The 13055-nt window shown below is 48.8% G+C and overlaps 1 protein-coding gene across 1 annotated transcript in view; it reads right to left on the bottom strand.

Annotated features, from left to right (window-relative positions):
* Nucleotides 1-13055, bottom strand: part of Ano10 (anoctamin 10) — a 104405-nt gene that overhangs the window by 65844 nt on the left and 25506 nt on the right. The window contains exon 10 of the mRNA XM_051140251.1: nt 9926-10054. Coding sequence (XP_050996208.1) covers nt 9926-10054 — 129 coding nt within the window. The remainder of the gene's footprint in view (nt 1-9925; nt 10055-13055) is intronic.

Raw genomic sequence — 13055 nt, forward strand, 5'->3', positions numbered from 1 at the left:
ACAGCAGACGGTCCTGCCTCAAATGGGATGAAAGCTGATGCCTGACACCTGTAAGCGGCTCTGACAGCCACACCTGTGCTACGCACGGCGCGCATGTGCCTGTGCTCACACATAGAGGTTCTCTCCTTAAGGATCACAGGTTCTCTAAAAGCTAGACGGAACATATGTGTAGACAAGAAAGTTGAGGCAGACGCCTGGGATGGTTTTCCCCTCAATGGATAAAAAACTTGACACCTTACTTTTAACTTGTGAGTTTGTATACACGTGTGAGGGCTTCTGTGTGTTTATGCCTCTGTGTGTGTGTGTGTGTGTGTGTGTGTGTGTGTGTGCCTGTGGGGGTATGGAATGCGTCTGTGTGTGGGTGTGATTGTGTATGTGTGTGGTGTGTATATGGGGGGAGGGTGTCTGTGTGAGTGTGTTTATGCCTCTGTGTGTGTGTGTGTGTGTGTGTGTGTGTGTGTGTGGTGTGTAGTTGCAACCTAGGCCACACTCCTAACAATGAATGAGTTCTCTGTAGGAGGGTTAGGAATGGAGGGACGGGTAGGGTGCTCAAGGCCAGCACTGGCAGCCTGCGTGGGTTAGAGTGGCCGTGGTAAGAGAGGCAGAGGGCAAAGCGCACCAGACAGAGCATTGAGAGAGGAGGCGCCCAATTATGGCAGGATGGATATTACAGGAATCACAGGGCAGCGCTAACACACAGGAGACAATACAGATGTGAGCGCCGTGCTGCACAAACGCAGACACATGTTCTTATGAGCACTTGGCGTGGGGCGGCACCTGGCTGTTCTCCTCACTCAGGTCCCTTTCTATGGCTGGTTAACACCGAACATCCACAAAGACTACTCCCCTGCTGCCCTCTCACCCTGACAGTGAACTCCTCGCACCAGTAGCCACATTATGGTCTTCATTGTCAGCACAGATGGTGCCAATTAGCTTCTATGTGAGGCTTTGATACGGACAGAGCAGTGGACGCCTGTGCAGCCACTCGGCTCTCATGCCGGAGGCTTGGGGACAGCAGTGACTTTACATTACCCACCTGTGCTGAGTTGCCACAAGGCTGCCTTGACTTTCAGGCTCAGCTCAAGCCTATCTTATGACACACACACATGCACGTGTGTGCACACTCACTCACACACACACGTACACACACATGCACACACAGATACACATGCATGCACGCACCTTCAGTTTGTTTGGTTTTTCAACCCAATATATGTAAAACAAGAAATTCAAACACTTTGTCCCTCTTGGCACAGTCCATTTTAATAGCACTGAATGCACAGCCTGGCCAAGTGTTTTGCTAACTAGGGGCAGATTATGGCAGCAGCATCTCACGCTGCCATTCTCACTGAGCTTCTAGGTTGATCCCTGAAGCTACTAAGTGATCTGTCTGCTGAAGGAGCAGACAGACTGAGGCTCGGCAGGGCAGATCCAACATGTTGGAGTAACAGGACCTTCCGGACCCCAGCAAACATTCCAAACATCTCAAGAACATTTTAGACCAAGCTCAAAAGCGAGCCCTGCGATGCTCGACCTGAGGCAAGCCCTCCTGAGAAGGGAGGAGAGATGGTTATCTTCCCTCTTTCCCTAGGACAGAGCCTCAGCCAGGGTTTGCAGCCCTGCAGCTGTTCCTGCGTCACACCATGGCAGCTCTGCAGCTTTGCAGAAACAGCATGGGTGGCAGGTGCCAAGTGCTGGGACCACAGACACAGAGCTGCCAGAGAACGGGGCAAAGGGAATAGGACAGAACTGAGGGGAGGGGGCCAGTGGAACCAGACACAGGGAGAGCAGCAGGGGGCAGACAGAGTGGCTGTCAGCATGCACACCTGTACCTCCCATGGCTGCACACAGGGATGGAGGTCAGGTTTGTAGTGGGAAGATACAGCACTGAGGTAATAGTGCAAAAGAAAATGAAAAGCTAACCTATGAGAGGCTGCCCCACCCATTGCTCCCCCTACTCATGAGAGGCCGCCCCACCCATCGTTCCTCTCATGAGAGGCCGCCCCACCCATTGCTCCCCCTACTCATGAGAGGCCACCCCACCCATCGCTCCTCTCATGAGAGGCTGCCCCACCCATCGCTCCCCCTACTCATGAGAGGCCGCCCCACCCATCGCTCCCCCGACTCATGCCCTCATTGGCCTTAAAAAACCCTCTGCTGCCACTCTTGCCTCACTCTGCTCCTTACAGAGGGTCCCTGGCCACACACAGCCCCGATGCTACCCTTGCCTCACCCTGCTCCTTACAGAGGGTCCCTGGTCACACACAGCCCCTCGCTACTCCAGCGCTATTATAAAGGACAGAAAGCACACCGGGCAGCTGGTCACTGCGAGTCACATCTGCCGTCTGAGAGCAGAGAGAGGAGTGGCACTCAGGCCTGCCACCTTCTTCCCTTCTCTTCAGTCTGGGGCCCCAGGCCACAAAGAGGCCACCTACACCCAGGGAAGGTCCTCCTTCAATTCTACTTTTCTGGAAACCAGAGCTGACAATCAAGATTAACCATTACAACCCCAAAGACAAGGACGGAGGTTCCCAGGCTTGTTTTCCCTGAAGCAGTGTGAAAGCCATATCTGGACCGTGGCCAGATCTGTATGGCTTACCTCCCATTGCTTAACTGACTTCCCCTGATCCAGCCTGGTAGCCATGTGTCTTTGTGGAGTCTTTCCAAAGGTTTTCACAAAAGTGATGGCTCCACTTCAGCAAATGATTTTCATCAGTTTTCACTTCATTTAATTAAGTTACATCAATTTCAGTAACAAGAATGCCCTGCATAGACAGTCTGGGGAGATCTCTCCTCATAAGCACTTAGCACGCAGGCGCTGTCCCAGAGCATGTCACAGACATGAGGACAAGCCATAGAGGCTTTGCTTGACAAAGTTCCAGAAACCTTTGACTGTCCAGCATGATCTCTAGACATCCAGAACAGCTGTTGAGGCTTTGCGTGACAAAGTTCCAAAGATCTCAGGCTGATCACCACTGCCCCTAAATATTATGTATGGTCCAGGTGTAATGTTGTTTAGAAATCTGCTTTCTCCTAAAACTGTTTTTTCTCTTTATTTCTCAGCCCTAAGAAAATTCATACAGGGAAAACTTTTCCCCACAGAGAATGTTGAAAGACGGCATCTGGCCAAAGGCTTGAGACAAGGATAGAGGTTTTTGCTCTGACTTTGAGCATCCAAGCAGAAACTGCATGTAAGAAACTTAAGACCTGGACATAACAGAAGCTGGCTAGATACTGTTACCTGTAGAAACGTTTCCTTAGAATCTGCTTTGAGAGCACTAGAAGGCGGGCTTGGAATGTCATGCTTTACAGATACTTTACAATAGAGGATCTCTTGGCAGTTAGCCTAGGCGTGGACAGCACACATGTTGGTCTGGGACTGGAAGTGGGTCAAGTTTTTTCTTTAGAGATTACCTAGTTCACACTATGTTGCTATGGCCATCTTGTAAGCATAGTGGCTTTAGTCCAGGGAAATTTATGATTAAACTTTGCCGTGTATTGTTTAAAAGATAATGAGCAGATCATGCTGACCATCGCTTGAAAATTGATTGACCTTTGTTGTATGCTTTGTTGTAGGTTACAGAACTTTTTGTATTTCCTTGTTGCTCTGCTAGGTTTTGATTGCCCTAGTGATTGTAAAGGGGGGGGGGGGACATGATGTAATCTATAATGAAAAAAAAACTGAACATCATTTCAATAAAATACTGGGGTTGTCTCAAGGAGAATGGACAAGCAAATAACAGACATGAGAGAGATGGGGAACAGGAAGGAGATAGAAAGATGGGGAACAGCAAGCAAGGAGAGATGGATAGTTAGAAAGACAGCAAGTAAGTAAAGAAGCAAGGAGTCAGACAGACAGCAAGTGAGACAGAGACGGAGTCAGACAGACAGCGAGACAGAGACGGAGTCAGACAGAAAGCCAGAAAATAAAGTTCTCCTGGGCATTGAGACCTTCAGCCTGTCCCGCATGTGCCTGGGTCTCCAGTATTTCTTTTTCCTTCGTTCTTCAACCGCTCCTCAACAACTACGTCCTCTAGCTAGTTGTTCAACCATGGTTGGTTTCCCTTAACCAGCTGTTCACCACCTGCTCAACTCTCCCTACCACGGATCCACCTCCCTTCTCTCCTCTTCATTGTTCCTGGAGCTGCTCTTGGGGAGCGGCAAAGAGGGTACGTTCCAACCATTTCTAGAGGGCAGGGGAGCCTGTCCCAGCAGTCCCAGCAGGGATGGAGATGGGGCCAGCTAGGGATGAGGTCAGAGAAGAGGCCTTTACCACGCTGGGACTTCTCTCTTGGATAAGTCTGTAGATGCTCCCAAAGCTAGGACCATATCTTATTAATACCTGGTATGTTTTAAGCATAAAATAAATATACATGCAGTGGAAGAACTCACCCTGCCTGCCTTTAATTGTCCCAAAACCATCCAAAGAGCACAGAGCCACATTTTAACTGGATAAAAACTGAAGGTATGGGTAGCTTAGAGTAAGACCAGGAAACATCAAAATAATAGAATAAAAATAAAATAGGATAAGAATAAAAAAACAAAAATAGGAAGACAGCCTGGGTGTGGGCTCACACCTGTAACTCTGGCCCTTGGGAAGGTGAGTGGGGCAGGAGGATTTAGAGTTCAAACCCAGCCTGGGCTATCTCATGACACCGTCTCAAAACCGAAGCATGAACCTGAAGGGAAATCCCACTCATGGCTCCATTCAAAAGGACCCAAACTGAAGAGTCTGAAACCAACACGTGCAAAACACCGGGAGGTGGCGCCCACAAGCAGCACAGCTGGCACAGAATGTAATGAACCCACCAGGGCGTGTTTGTGTTTCTGAGAAGGACAGCATCAGCCAACAAATACCGGGCGGCTAACCCTTCTGTAGGCACCTGTGTTTCAGTGCCTCACAGCAAGCAGAGGGTACCCGAACTCAGGACAAGACAGAGAACTGCCGTGGGTACTGGGAACTGAACTTGGGTCCTCGGCAGGAGCAGTGTGTGCTCTTAACCTCTGAGCCATCTCTCCAGTTCCTACCTACTGTTACAATAATGGAATTTTAAGATATTGCCTGGAGGTTTTCGTAATAGAGTCAGCATACTTATCAATTATAACTCCTAAGTTAATCCTGAAATAACTGTCACAGAGAGTATGGGGAAGGGGAGCGGTGAGTCATTTGCCCATGAGCCAATCCTTAGTAAGAACTTGTAACCACTCAGAACGTGGCTCAGCGCACACCCTTAGCTCCCCTGCCCAGGCCCTGGGAGTCCCATCGTGGAGAGGAAATAATGGCGACTAGAAAGTTCTGTGACTGCTGCTGCTGACTTGCATGAAGGGTCCCAGGGATCCTAGATGGAGTGGGAACCAGAGCAGAAGGGGACGGCTTTGCCACGGTCAGAACAACAGCTTGGAAGAAGCTCACCGAGAGCAGACAGCTTGGATGTGGTGTTACTCTCTTGTGGCTGTGATGTGGACGTGGCATTACTTTCTCATGGCTGTGATGTAAATGTGGCATTACTCTCTGTGGCTGTGACGTGGATGTGGCATTACTTTCTTGTGGCTGTGATTTGGCTGTGATGTTATATTCTTCGCATGTCTGTGACATGGACGTGGCATTACTGTCGTGGCTATGACAGAATGCCTGCTGTAATTGGGTTAAGAGAGAGAGGATTTGCTTTGGCTCATGGTTTAGAGGGTTCACCATGGCTGCCTGACTCCATGTGCTTGAATAGAGCATCTGGGCAGCAGCAACATGAAGCAGACACTCTTCTCCACTTCTTGGTTAACACGAAGCAGAGAGAAGGGCCACATAGAAGCAAACCAGAACAAGCTATCACATGACCCCAAGGACCTACGTGCACTAAGTTGCCTTCATCTTCAGCCTTTCTCTCCTGCCCAACAATGCCATTGCATTACACCTACTCTTCACGCCAGGGCCCTCCTGATCTCATCATGTCTAGCGACACTCTCACAGACACACCCATCTCTATTCAGCCAAATTGACAATAAAGTTTAGGTACTGCTATGGGACAGATAAGAGACAGCAGAAACGCCACAAGCCTGGTAAGGACTGGTTGTGAGAGTCCAGGTGAGGATCACTCGGCTGCACACTTGAAAAGAAAACAGTGATGTGACATGTGAGTTGCGGTCAGAAGCGTGTGCATGAGAAAGGGTGGGAACGTGAGCACGCCAACGCCGAGAGACCGAGCAGAGTCAGAATCAGCAATGGGGGAGGGGACAGGGAGGGTTGGACTGAGGCATGGAGGCAAAGCCAGCAAGAAAGGAGGAGGAGGAGGAGGAAGGGGAAACTAAAGAAGACCTGTCACTTCTTTAGTACATTACCAGTGTCCCCTACACCTGTGGGCTGAGACGCACAGAGAACGGAAACTGAGGTTCTTGCTCAGCTACACTGCCTGGGACACCTCTGCCATGATAAGCTGCTGAAGGCACACACCACACCAGCCAGAGTGACACCTATGCCTCCTGTGACAAGGTCTCGGCTGGCTCTGTGCTCACTACTTCCCACAGGCAGCCTCATTCGGTCCTCATCCTTATGAGTGGCAGCAGGCCCTGCTCACCCCTGCACTTGTTCCTGCAGGGCAGGCTGAAGAGGACAGGCTGAAGGGTGTGCACTTGCTCTAAGAGGTGGCTCAGCGACAGACTCCATGGTAACCACAGTAGAAAGCAGTTACCTTCGTGCACCCTACTCCAGAGAGGGAGAACACATGCGACAAAAATTAAAGTAAATCTTGATATAAGGCTAAGAGCAATTATCTTCAGTGAGCTTACAATTTTTATGTCTGAAACTAGGAAAATAAGTCAGAGAGCACATAGGTCACAGAAGGTCTACCCTACACAGATGGCAGTCAGTTCTACTTTTAACCACAAGGCGGCGCATGCATCATATAATTAACTTTCACCTACACCCACAAGAGACTGCTTTTAAAGGATTTTTTGTTTTGGTTTGTTTGTCTGTTTTTGTTTTTGTTTTTGTTTTCTTTGTCTTGTTTATTGAGACAGGGTTTCTCTGTGTAGCTTGACTGTCGTGGAATCACTTTGTAGACCAGGCTGGCCTCGATCTCACACAGATCTGCCTGCCTCTGCCTCCTGAGCACTGAGATCACAGGCCTGCACCACCGCGCCAGCCTACGGGATATTTTTTAAATTAGTAATTAGAGTCAACGGATTCATTGGTCATTAGAACCTAAAGTATAGGCAAGCTCCCAGTGTGAGCAGCTGGCTCACTTTCACCTTTGGGGCAACCTCCAGGGGGGAGGGGAAATGGTTAGCATCCGGCATGTGGGGCTGATTCAGCCAGATAGACGAGAGAGAGAGAGAGAGAGAGAGAGAGGAGAGGAGAGAGAGAGGAGAGAGAGAGAGAGAGAGAGAGAAGAGAGAGAGAGATGAGAGCGGAGAGGATAGAGGAGAGAGAGAGAGAGAGAGAGAGAGAGAACCGGGCATTATCTAGCACTGATGTCTGACTGTGCTGCCCACTGCTGTCTTTACGAACTGCACTTTTACTGTGACCCTCACTTACAGACGTGGCCTACTGCTGGAAACGACGTCAGAGACCGAGGGGATGATGCAGAAGAGTGAGGCAGCTTCTCCGGGGAACGGCTGGACACCCATGTGATCTGAGGGCTGACCGTCCTGGCATTTCTAGCACCGACTTTAACCTGCAGCCCTGCCACACTGAGCGCATTTTCCTTTCATGCTCAGGTCTACTGTACAAACCCCGTCAGGAGCCGTGTGTCTGAGGGCAGCACGAGGTGAACACACAAATGCCACAACAGGGCTCATTTGGGACTCACACTTGACTGGAGGTTGCAGTAAATCCAACTCTTTAAAATAAAAAGCAAAACCCAAAGCATCAAAAAGAGGTAAAAGCGCTGAAGTTATCAGGTGTTGGAAATGTGAGGTCACAAGAGCACAGCCCCAACTTTATAGGACAGGGACTCTCTGTTAACGGTCTCTGTTCTGCAAGGAACCTTAATCATATAGATACACTTAGATGCTAATGAGCTTAAAGAGAAATGGAACATTTTTAATTGCTTTTTTCATCAATATGTTAAATTTTTTATTTGAACCATAATTTATATAGTTTTACACTTTACTGTGGCTTTTTTAATTAGCAAAAGTTTGCTTAGAGACGATGAAGAAATACATTAAAGTAAAACATGCTATTATCTGTGATGAAGATATTTTAAAAACCTAATAAAAGCTGATCGTGAAGGTCCCTTGTAGCGGAAGGAAGATCGGGGTTCAAGGCACGCTCAGCTACGTGCAGAGTTTGAGAACCAGAACAACAGCAAAAGCCTCAGTGAATACTAAAACTTTTAGACTCCAAGGGGAAATTTAATTATGGAATTATAATTATAGAAAATTTAATACTTTATTTCCTTTCTTTAAAATCATTCAGATTTAAGCGAAAGCTCTTACTTTAAAAAAGAGTTTGAGCCAGGTGTGGTGGCGCAAGCCTTTAATCCCAGCACTGGGGAAGCAGAGGCAGGTGGTTGCTGCGACTACAAGGCCAGGCTGGTCTACAAAGTGAGCTCAGGACAGCCAAGGCTAGTGTCTTGAAAAACCAACCCTCCCCCCAAAAAGAGTTTGACTCAGTGACAGTTCTTCACTGACAGAACAGACAAAAGATGAACACACTAGTGGGTCAATGTGACTCACGTATACATTGCACAGCTGAGCTGGCCAACGTGCGCATCACCCGCAGTTACCTCTAAGTCTGAACCTGGATTTCAGCATGACTTTATAAACTCACATGGTCGCATAACCAAAACCCATGTTCCCATTTATTTCTAAAAGCTCCATTTTCATTTATTGAAAGGCCATGTGGCATTCAGCTGAAGTCTCAGCATAATGCTAGAATAAAACTGGTTAACTTATTTTTGTTGTTTTTTCAATATTATTTCTATCTTTTTTTTTTTTTCTGAAGTTGGTTTTGTGATGACACAGGAAAATACTCAGCTTATCGCAGAACTGTCCTGAAGTCAGCAGGCCACCTGAACGCAGATGTGCCAAGCCCTGGACATCGCTGAGCAAGAGTTACACTGGGCCTGTGACAGATCTGGAGAAAGGAAGGCGGGAACAGAGATGGCTGCACTCCATCCCTAAGCCCTGCTGTGCAGACAGGCTGTCCATGTCTCTCAGGACTGTTGCCCCTCCTGAGAGCCAGGTCCACCTTCATCTTGGCACTGAGGAAAACATGCCCATGTAAACCACCTCCTAGCACTGCAGCCAGACTGTTCTGCATCTGGCTGGCTCGAAATCAGTCCCCAAAGCATGGCTGACTCCAGACCTGAAGCAAAACCACGCTGCAGAGCATTTCTGGCACACAAGGGCCTCATGAGCCCTAGCCTCTCGCTACATGCCCAGGCCACTTTCAGGGCTCTCTCACTCTCTCTTCTGTAAGTAATAAACCTCACAGACGGTCTTTAAAGTCCTGCTCTACTCCCCACATTCAACACCGACAGCCTGACACCCACCAGGGCCACCCTTCTCCCTCCCTGCTCAGTGGTACTGTCTAAAACTTATTCTCCCAAATGCATGCTGTCCACGCGGCATCCACCGCGATCAAACACACCTGCGACGCAGGACAGAAGGAGACCAGCTTCCAGGGGGACATTCAAGGTCATAACTTCGTTTCCTTGGGTCATCCCTAAATCCAGAAGCCTTGGGTGTGTGGCGCGCTGCTCTACAGTCTTACCAAGTTCCGTATGTTTCCACAACACCTTTTTACGTAGGCACAAAGGGGCGCCATATTCTTTCATCCTAACACAGCAGCCATGGACATAGCTCTGAGGACTGCTCATGCTCAGTCCCTGCTTGAGTTTCCAGACACAGTGGGAACCCACATTCCACGATAAACAGGAAGGTGAGACACACAGGAGAGGCCCATGGCGTGGACGGGCGCTTCGCTTACCTCCACAGCCACCACGATCAGGATGAGGTCCGTTTTGGATTCTGGAAAGAGGGCGTTCACTTGTGGTGACAATCCAATCAGTGCACAGTTCGTGACCACAGATATAACACTCATCGTTTCAAAAGCCAGCTGAAAGGGAAAAACAGGCACAGCGTCAGCAGTGGCAACAGCCTCGTCCACCTCATCTGAACCCCAAAAAGCCCTTTCCTGGGTTCTATACAATCCACATACATTTTAAACTTCTGTCCATCCTGGTAGGGTTCTCTTTCCTTAAGAAAACCATTCATCAGTGGCGTTTTAGATTCCTTTGGCTTGATTACCGCTAAGCGGTATGTCCAGCCTTTTCACCTGGAGACAGCCAGGCTACCAGTGTGGAACATCTCCAGGGAATTTAAGGACCATTGCAGAAAAGCATTCGCACCCCAAACCAGGCAATATCTGGAAAGAAGCTATCTTGTAAAACTGTCCTCCCTTGGTAAGGCCCACGCTCCACTGGTCTCAGCTATAGCCATGCTCCAGTGATCGCCGTGGGTAGTACCTTCATGGGGACAAGAACCAAAGTCCCTGTAGTGCAGAGAGAAAAGGCGGGCCTCAGAGGGACTCATAGGATGCTGCCTGGGGTCCCACACGGAGGTCCTGTGTCCTGGGGTGTGCCTCTGGGTAACTGTGGGAACCTCTGTGTTCCTCTCTTTTTGATGGCCGCTCCTGCTAACTGAAGCTGCTCACGCTCACAAGCACGAGGACTGTGCTTCCATCTCTTCTTCCATGGGTTTACAAAATGGCTGCCTAGTCCTGTGGCGTGATTTTGAGCCTGTGTGTTCTTATCACCTCTGGCAATTTTCTGGGTTCTCCCAAGGACACAATCATGAAACCATATCTTCTCCAGAGTTTTATCTCTCCCTTCTGTTTTGTGTTTACAATTCTTTCCCTTCTCCAGTTGGTTTAGACAGTAACTCTAATCCTATTGAACACCAGAAGTGACTATACACACCCTCTATCCATTGGTATTACTTGAGTTGTTCAGCCTTATGTCACCTGATATTTTAAGTAAAACTGATCTATGGTCTATACTTTGTGAATTTATATCTTCATGAAGTATCTAAGTTCACACAAAGGATCTATGCATCTTTATTAAGTCCCACACACCTTTATGTCATTCTCTCATGAGACACGTGTCTGGGAGCCACAGCACAATGCCACAGGCAGGAAGAATGCTGCCCGGTGCCCTTGCGTCAGCTTTAAAGTGCCCGTCAGTGCGCATGCGCTGTCTCCCGGTGGCAGTGCACAATGGCGCCATGCTTCCTGCCATCCACAGGGGCTCTATTGCTTCTGAATTCTCTTAGTGTCTGGGATTGCATCACAGTAAGTCTGCCTTCCTAAGAACTGAGGGCTAGACTGACGAGGCCTTCCCTGAGGCCCCGCTGTATGGAGAGGGCACACAGCTTCTCCTCTAACCAGGAACATGCTTGGAGGAGCCAGTGACGGCCTGAAGCCAGGGCCGTGGGGAGCTGCCACTCTGGGTCCTGAGAACCCAACTCTTCCTACCCTAAAAGGCTGGATTTATCAGTCCCACAGCCCTGTGTGCTGGGTCAGCGGGACCCTGTGCCCCCACTGTGCAGCCTGACTAGCCTGCTGCTGACTCCGCCCCTTCTCTTCCCTGGAAATAGAATGCAGATGCTGTACTTCCTGATGAGCTTGCTTGGTATAACACACACCACATGTGAGACCCGCCCCGAGCCCACTGCTCTCTGATCCCCTGGGCCCTCCTCCTCAAGCACCCCTGCACCTCTCCCTGAAGAATAACCCCCCCTCCCCGGCCAGGTCACAAAGATGATCTGGGAAAGCTCGCTCTTCCTCCACTGTCTAGAATTGTAAAAAATTGGTTTAAAAAAATTGGTGTGACTTCTTTTTAAATGGTGGAATTTGTGGTATAGTTATCTAAGCCAGGATTTATCTTCTGGGGATGTGGACTCTAGACTCAGCTTCCTTTAGTCACAGAGGGCCTTCCATGTCCCTCCCCACTCATTGGCTGAGCTGCAGCAGGAGACTGCTTTTGAAGGAGAGGTCTCCTCCACTAGTTGTCAGGTTCCTGAGGCTGCACTCCCACTCCACCCCAGTAGCTGCAGGTCTGTAGACACAGCTCCCACTCAGCTCCAACTGGATCCTGCCACCGTACTGTCTTTTCCAGGACCCGCATCCTTGCTCACTCAGCTCCCACTCTGGGACCCGCATCCTCGCTCACTCAGCTCCCACTCCAGAACCCGCATCCTCGCTCACTTGTCACTGAATCTGTTCTTTCTTATTTCCTGTCTTCTCCTGGCTTTGGGTCATGTCTGCCTTCCCTAGCTGAGCAAACACTGAGCTCCATCCCTGGCATAAGCATCAGTGCTGAGTACCTGCCAGCCTCCTCCTCCTCAGACACGCCCACAGGCTTTTCTTTGTGCTGTCTGGTTTCCTAGTGTTTGGACTTCCTGCTGTCCTCTTCTGTCACTATGACTTCATCGTCACAGGCTAAGCATGTACAACTCCAACTCTTAAAGTGTTTTCTGTCCTCGGTGACACAGTGACAACCGGATGTCCTGTCAGACCCTGTGATAGCACCACTGAGCCTTCTCTGCTCCAGGTGACTTTCTTCTTCTGTCTTGGGGAAGGGAGTATTTTCATCTCTAAGCACAACATGGGTTCATCTATTTCTCCTTTCTGTTCAATATTTTTTCGCTCCTGTTTGAAAAGTGTTACTTGATCCATATACGTTTCAGTTTGATGTTTTTCTAAGAACGTGTCCCTCTTTTCACAGTGGAGCATTCCTCTCTGCTAGCTTTTGCCTCAGATGGTATCACAGCAGCCTCTGCTTGCACGTTCCCTCTTCTCAGCAATGTTTCCTTATTTCTTTTACTTTCATCCTGTGTATATCAACTTATGTGAATTATTTCTGGTAAACTGTGCATATCTGGGTCACAGTCTCATCCACTCTGCCAATCTCAGTCTTTAATCTGTATCTTTAGGTTACAGTTAGTGTAATCTTTGGCATGTTGGGGCTTAAGTCAGACACTTGTTTTCTATCTGATTCTTGTTTTTACTGTTTGCTTTTCTTACCTGACTTATCAATAATAATCTTGAGCTTATTTTC

Source organism: Acomys russatus, chromosome 32 (genome assembly GCF_903995435.1).
Source record: "Acomys russatus chromosome 32, mAcoRus1.1, whole genome shotgun sequence".
Classification (NCBI taxonomy): domain Eukaryota; kingdom Metazoa; phylum Chordata; class Mammalia; order Rodentia; family Muridae; genus Acomys; species Acomys russatus.